Source organism: Triplophysa dalaica, chromosome 17 (genome assembly GCF_015846415.1).
Source record: "Triplophysa dalaica isolate WHDGS20190420 chromosome 17, ASM1584641v1, whole genome shotgun sequence".
Lineage (NCBI taxonomy): Eukaryota > Metazoa > Chordata > Actinopteri > Cypriniformes > Nemacheilidae > Triplophysa > Triplophysa dalaica.
The window spans coordinates 19509197-19516371 of NC_079558.1; the positions used below are offsets into that span (position 1 = coordinate 19509197).

At 43.7% G+C, this 7175-nt stretch overlaps 1 protein-coding gene across 1 annotated transcript; it reads right to left on the minus strand.

Annotated features, from left to right (window-relative positions):
• Positions 1–9: 9 nt before the first annotated feature.
• tubgcp2 (tubulin, gamma complex associated protein 2) lies at positions 10–5696 on the minus strand. Its single transcript, XM_056771374.1, has 18 exons — positions 5559–5696; positions 5221–5372; positions 5014–5142; positions 4660–4836; positions 4418–4577; positions 3299–3506; positions 2942–3141; positions 2617–2806; positions 2361–2506; positions 2052–2232; positions 1801–1981; positions 1546–1718; positions 1335–1463; positions 1133–1253; positions 890–1033; positions 694–813; positions 272–435; positions 10–193 (listed from the first exon to the last, which is right to left on the minus strand). The coding sequence occupies exons 2-18, from the start codon at positions 5368–5370 to the stop codon at positions 118–120; spliced, it is 2649 nt and encodes an 882-aa protein (XP_056627352.1). The 5' UTR covers positions 5371–5372; positions 5559–5696; the 3' UTR covers positions 10–117.
• Between the last annotated feature and the right edge of the window lie 1479 nt (positions 5697–7175).

A 7175-nucleotide genomic window follows, 5' to 3' on the forward strand; every position in this document is an offset into this window, starting at 1 on the left:
AGAACCAGCTTTGCGTGTTACTCATTGATTTTATTGGGTTACAGATGAACAAACACAGTACAACGGCTAGAAGGAACTGTTCAATAACATAAACATCATCATGTCTGTCGGCTGATGTCACGCAGCGGTCCTCTGACTCCTCTCGACGGCCATCCTCTCCAGTCTCTCCGTGTAGAAACCATTGAAGTCCAGTCTAGAAAACACATGATGTCGTCATGACACGGGCACAAGACCACTCTCTCTCCTGCTCAATACACACCTGTGTCCTCACCTGTAGATGATGTTGATCATGCTGTGCTCACAGTCGTTGGTGCTGTAAATGCTGAGTTTATCCAGAAGATCCAGTAACAGGGTGCTGAAGTTACTGTCAAACTTACTGATGGTGCCCTCAAAGCCCGAGTCCGACTGAAGAGCGTCCATGTGCTCAGACACAAACTGACAGGAGGACAAATACACAACACATTCTTCAGTACACCATCATTTGCCAAGTTAAAGCTTTTATTGATCTTTACAGTTTATGTTTAGATCACACCGGTGAACATGATCATTCTAAATGTAATCAAACTGACTGGAGCTACCGTGCATTTAAGGTTTTTAATGCACACCTTCCAGCCAATCAGAATCCAGTATTCAAATGAGATAAATAATAGATTTGTCTTTTGCTATTCTTCATATTTGTGCTGCTGCGCTCACTTTGGAGGTCACTCTCTTCCTCTCAGCCTCGTCCTTCCATTCGCTCCGGGCCGGACAGGGGCTCTTCTCCAGCGCGAGACGCTTCATCTCCACGTCTATCCTCATGTTCTGAGTGAACCTCTGAGGGATCAAGAGCAAACGCTCAGAGTTACACACGGACACACACTTCTCTTCCTCTCACGGTCTGTACTCATACCTGCATGCAGTTGGTGAACATCACGCAGACGGACATGAGTTTGGAGAAGATCCGGAGCAGCTCGGGGTTGGTGAGCATGCAATCCTTCAGACAGTTATCCAGAAAACTGGTGTGATGACACAACACGTCATCAATGTTGGACGCCTGAAGCAGACGAGTGAGTGAACACATGCACGCACACTGCCACATTATGATACTTTAAACATTTTAAAAGGACCAGCAGTCGGAAGGAGCCGAACTCACAGACTTCAGGTTGTTTTCCATGACGTGCCACGTGGGCTCCATCACCTCAAACATCATGTAGTACTGAATGTTCTGAACGAAGTTAAGCATCCGCTGTCTTAATGCAAAAGCGGTGGCGAACCTGTGATTGACACGAGTGTCTGAGTAAAGATCATCAGAACTGAAGAGAGTCAGTAACAAACTGAATAAGGTCGGATCTCACCACTTGGCGGAGAGCAGTGAATATTGCTTGGTTTCTTTATTCCTGATCCACACGTTACAGAGAAGTCTCTCCACGTGTTTACAGTAGAACATGTGTCTGAAGAGCATCTGATATCTCGTCAAAGCCTTCCTGGAACACACAACATCATGTTGAGATGAACATACACATTGACGTGTACACACTGTCGACTCGAGTACACACTGACGACTACCTGTTTATGATCAGTGACAGAGGCCACTTGACAATGTAGTCAAAAGAGAAAGCCTCCAGACCGCTGAGTGACACCTCCGTGGGCTCTGCATTAATGAGGGCTTTCTCTTGTTTGGTGTCTATGGCCAGGACACGCAAAAGCTGAGTGATGACATCATGAGGCATCAGGTCAATCTGAGAGAGAGAGAAAAGTGAGGCTGAACATCATCTGGAGAACACACACATACTGATAAACACTGTTTGATCGACGAGTAACCTTCAGATCATCTTTGAAGGGGTCGGTGTTGGCCGTGCTCATCCTCAGAGCCAGCTCCAGCAGTGCCTCCAGACGTGGAGGAATGATGTCATCCACCGGCTTCTTCAGCTCCTCCTCCGTCAGATCCATAAAGTGCACGAAGAAATCTCCTTTATCCATCAGAAAGTAATGCTTGATGGACCTGCAGGACAAATCATCCCATCAGCAAACCATGGCATAACCCTGTGAGGAACTATGAGGATCAGACGGACCTCAGACGTGACACCAGCTCCTTCTCCTCCATCAGGAAGTCCAGCAGAACTTTACTGGCGTAATAATATGATTTCTCGATCTGTTCCACGTACGCTCGCTCTTTAAGGGTGTACAGAACCTCTTTGGCGTCCGGGCAGGTCACGTCACGGCCGCACTCACGCACCACATTTAAATACTTGCCTGGAACGAGAAAGAAGTCAGATCACCTTCAAAAGATGTTTCATGCACTTTATAATGCTGTGTGCGTCTGTGTGTGCGTCCGTGCTTGTCTATGTGTGTGTTCGTGCGTGTGCGTCTGTGTGAGACACCTGTGTTTAGTATCTTATCAGCCATCTTCTGCAGGAATGAAGGGATGCGGTGCTGGACGATGGTGTATCGTTGGTCCCAGTATTTGTCGTTATAATCCTCCTGAATCTTCTCTTTCTGCAGCTCATGTTCCTCAACCATGAATTCACTGGAAAAACCCAAACACACCCACAGTGAACTTCACTCATGTCATCACAGAGTTCAGTATCAACGGTTTGTTCTTCTGGAACATGAAAACACACTTGGTTCAGATTTTACCTGTACGGATCTTTAATGATGCCTCTATAGATCCACTTCTCAAGTATTTCGAAGTACGGGACACTGGCGGCTTTAGTCAGATAGAGGCAGAGCTCTTGGGCCTGACTGTCTCCTGTGTAATTGAAGGTGCGATCGTGAAGCAGACTGAGGGTGGAGCCGCCCATACACTCGCCCTTATCCACAGACGTCGCTGGATGAAGATGAAGTCATTAACACACATCTGCACCATCCACAAACACAAGACACTGAACCACACAAACTCATTGTAGTCCACTCCGTTCAGCTCATAACACACACACACACACACACGCTGGCGTGTCAGTACCGATGGAGGTCAGGATTTCCATTGTGCGCATGGTGGGCTGTATGTAGAACCAGAGCTTCTGGAGAGAGAGACTTCCCTGTCTGTGGAGATGTTCCAGCTGTGTGATGAGAATGAAATATTCCTTCATCAGAGTTCTCATAGCCGCTGTCAGAGCATGATTCACCTGACCGTACTCAAACGACGACTTCTCCTCTGTGAACCTACAAAACAGCCACATCATCAGAGAACTATTTCAGAAGGCACGTTCAAACAAGCATTTTCTAGACGTTGAAGATTTTCTCATGGTCTGTGACACTGAGCGGACCATCTGAACTTATACATGTATCCTACAGCAGCATGTTCATGAGGCTAACTGACCGTGTGATGGTGGAGTAACTCGACGCCACCGGTAATATTCGGCTCACAAGTTCTTTGATGGACATGTCCAGTGAGGGGTCGATGATGAAGGATCGACTCTGTCTGCCGAGCACAGGCTGAGCACTGATGTCCCTCCCGTCCACACCCACCAACACATACAACAGATCCTCCACTAGAGCGTGTTCCTGCGCTGACAGCGCCATTGATCCTGAACATCAAACATTGGGTTTTTGTGTTGATGAGTTTCATTCAAGTGATTTCAGATCTACAGTACACAGCAAGACCACATCATCCTCATATCTCTGTTTTCTGTTAAGGTCACTCTAGGGAATGTTGACAGAATTTTCACATTTCTTAATGTGGCTATAATTTCTTCATTTAATAAATGTATAGTTATTAATCGTTGTCAAAAGCCTTTAAACAGACATGCATCGCCATAATCGCATTATTCAATAGACAATTAATTGTAACCGACTTATTCAGTATACGGGGAGAATATCTTAAAGAAGCAGTTTGTAAAAAAACACAGCTAGAGCGTGCACGATCAAAACAACAACAATGCTGTAGCTTAATGACACCGTCAGGAGCGTGAGATGATTGGATCTGTTGTCTTCAACTCCACCGCTGATGACATCAATCAGACCGGAACAAGAAGTCATGTCAGCAGATGAAGAAATGTTTTATAATTGTGGTCCATAAATAAGTGACTGTTCGAAACAAGTTAGTGGCTTGCTAGACACGACTTCTGCATGTGTCCACGACCCTGTTGTCATGTGGTTTCTACGTCAGTAAAGGCGGTAACAAAGGGGAACACAGATATGACGAGATTGACAGGCGACGCCACAGCCCCCTATCACTGTTCAGAATGGAGATTTTCTCACGATATACAAGTAGTTGGAAACATATGAGATGTTGTCAGTACTGAACAAAAGATCTAACACTAGTCTAGAGGTTTTTGGATGTTTTACCACTAAATTGTTACAAACTGCACCTTAAATATACGTCCAGATTCAAAAATCACAAACCGTTCCTGATAAATAAATCCCATCCATTTGATGAATATCACATTTCACCTGCAAACCTTCTATGGGCTACGATTTACAAACTTCAGTCACCTACCAATAGACACCACCGGCTCTCCCACTGGGGCGGGGCTAGTGATGAAATCTCCAATCAGAGCAGGCCGGTCATACACCCAGTTTGGAAACACAGGGTTGGGTTGAGTTGGGTTCTTCTTGTTATGTCGGTCTCGCAGCATTTTCCGGATCACTTCTGAAGACTGACAGAGACAAACAAACTGTCTTAACAATGCAAAATAGAGATCGACCGTACGACGGTTTTCTTTCATTCAGGTCAGGTACCTGAGGCACGCTGGAGCTGGCCGTCACGTTTCCAAGCTTCTTCCGCAGTTCCTCCAGGTCCTGCATGGACATTTTACTGCTGGTTGCAGGAATGCTGTAAGACGCGCTGGTGCTTGACGTGGCATTAGCTGATATCTCTGATCTCTCTTTGGCATTCTGCTGCAGAACCTTTAGAGTCTGAAGAACAGGAGCGGTCAGTGAGTTCTGACCGGATCACAACCGTACAGCTGTTCTTTCATATTATTGAAAACTAGGACGAAACCATAAAGGTCTAAAATAAAGATGTGTGTTGAAATACGATGTGGATTCATGAGGTTTCTATACTGTAGATGTTGTGTTGTGTATTTAATGAACCTCTTTATCCTCTGTGAGTTTGGACAGAAGATACACCAGAGGATCCAGACTGCGGGCGTTCTTCGACTTCAGTTCTTCATATTTCCTCAGGAAGTCTTCAGGTGTTTTGGAGTGCTCCGCGATCTTCACCTGTGACACAATATCAAGTGGTGTAGTGCACAGACTGGAACACTGAACTGAAGCAGACGTGCTCGTGCACGTGTTTACCTTTGCGCTGTGAGAAGAGACTGTGGTGGTGACGTATGGTGTTCTGTTCTTCTGCAGTAAATCGATGTAAAGCTCTGCTCCATCACCACTGCTGACATTCAACAGCCCGAGCAGCTCATTCACATCATGATGAATCCTGAACTCACTCATGACTACACAACATTAAACAAACACATCACTGAATGAGTGCGTGCGTGCGTGCGTGCGTGCGTGTCTCTTGTGTTGTTGACATGAATGCCAACCGCCTGATGACAACTGAAACGTGTTACTGACCGATAAAACAAGAACTTTTATTGTCTGACACGAGTAACTAACTGAACTGTTTGAACAACACTTACCGCATCTGTTGAGAAAACAGCAAAGAAACGACAATTACAACCACATGAAGTCAGAAACCCCGAAATTGTGTTTGTCCGCCAAAAGAGCTGTGTTTCAAAATAAATGTATTTCAAACTAAAAGTCCTGTCTTCTTCTTCTTCTTCTTCGTCTTCTTCTTCTTCTCCTCCTTCTTCTTCTTCTTTTGTCTTTTTATGGCGGTTGAAACACAAACCGAAAGGTGCATTCCTGCCACCTACTGAGCTGGAGTGTGTTTCATTGGTATAGAATAACTAAACCCACAATATTAATAATATTATATATAACAAAATAACTAAACAAATTCGCTTCTAAATCCTATCAAACAGGATTTATGTACTTTATATGTGCTTTATATACTTTTTAATTTTCTGTGCTATTATTCAACAGTTTTTTAAGTGTAATTTCTCTGATCCCCATTTCTTTAAACTCTTTCTCCAGAAATGTCATTTCGGTTTGATGAGCAGTACAATATATTTATACATGCTCTACAGTTTCTGATAATCCACATAAACTGCAATTCCCAGACTCATGTTTGTTCATTCTATAAAGAGAATAAATAAGTGCTGTATGCCCAGACAACGTCTAGTTATGATTGTGTCTTCTCTTCTGCTGCTGTGACTTCCTCTTTCACCACCTATTACATTTTGAATCTGATAAAGATGTCTTCCGCTTTCCTCCTCGTTCCATTGTACTTGCAATTTGCCTTTTATATCTGTTCCAATAATAGACTTAACTTCTTTACAAAGTGTAATAATCATTTCTATATAAGATATATTCAGCACCTCTTTTGCTAAATGATCCACTTCCTCCCACATGTGCTGGGACCCACAAGAAACATATCTTGCTCCCCAATGCATTAACCCTGTACATACTTGAAAGAGTATCATACAAAACATCTGGTCTTGAAGATCTCCCACTAGTTAAACTTCTTAATGCTGAATAAGAGTCTGAGCATATCACCACATTCATTGATCGAGTGTCCTCCATCCACATGATAGCTAACCACATTTATCTCCATTGTATAAACTCCTAACCCAGTGGAGATGGTGGTCTAGTGGGTTAAACCACTGAACTGGTAAATCAAAGGTTGCTGGTTTGATCCCAGCAGTCACCACCAGTGTGTCCTTGAGCAAGACACTTTACTCCATGTTGCTCCAGGGGGATTGTCCCTGTAATAAGTGCACTGTAAGTCGCTTTGGATAAAAGCCTCTGCCAAATGACTAAATGGAAATTTAAATGTACTTGATCTGATACCCTTTTACCTATCTTAACTTGATAATGTGGGTTATATTCTGCTGCTGACGCTCGATGTTTAGATCCATCAGTGTAAACTGTAGTCATTGATGTATAATTCTGCTCAAGATACTGCGTCACCATTACATCTTTGGTTACCACTCTGTTTTGACCATTTTATGCAATTTAAGATCTACTAATGGTAAAGAGACATGGGTGAGACGCCAGCTGTCGGGCTCAATTCTATATTCATGATTCCTCTTGACAGAGCTCCCTCTTCTATTATTCATCCAAAACTATTGAGTTTAGCAGATTCATGTCCCCAACATTTTATCAACACTTTTTTAATTGGATGATTTTCCTAA

What these genes read in the sequence shown, in the direction of transcription:
- tubgcp2 (XM_056771374.1), bottom strand. Translation starts at nt 5,370, where the DNA reads ATGAGTGAGTTCAGGATTCATCATGATGTGAATGAGCTGCTCGGGCTG. An exon ending in ATCATTAAAGATCCGTACAG is followed by an intron (nt 2,507 to 2,616) that starts GTAAAATCTGAA and finishes GGGTTTTTCCAG; the next exon opens with TGAATTCATGGTTGAGGAAC. An exon ending in GGAAGAGAGTGACCTCCAAA is followed by an intron (nt 436 to 693) that starts GTGAGCGCAGCA and finishes TCCTCCTGTCAG; the next exon opens with TTTGTGTCTGAGCACATGGA.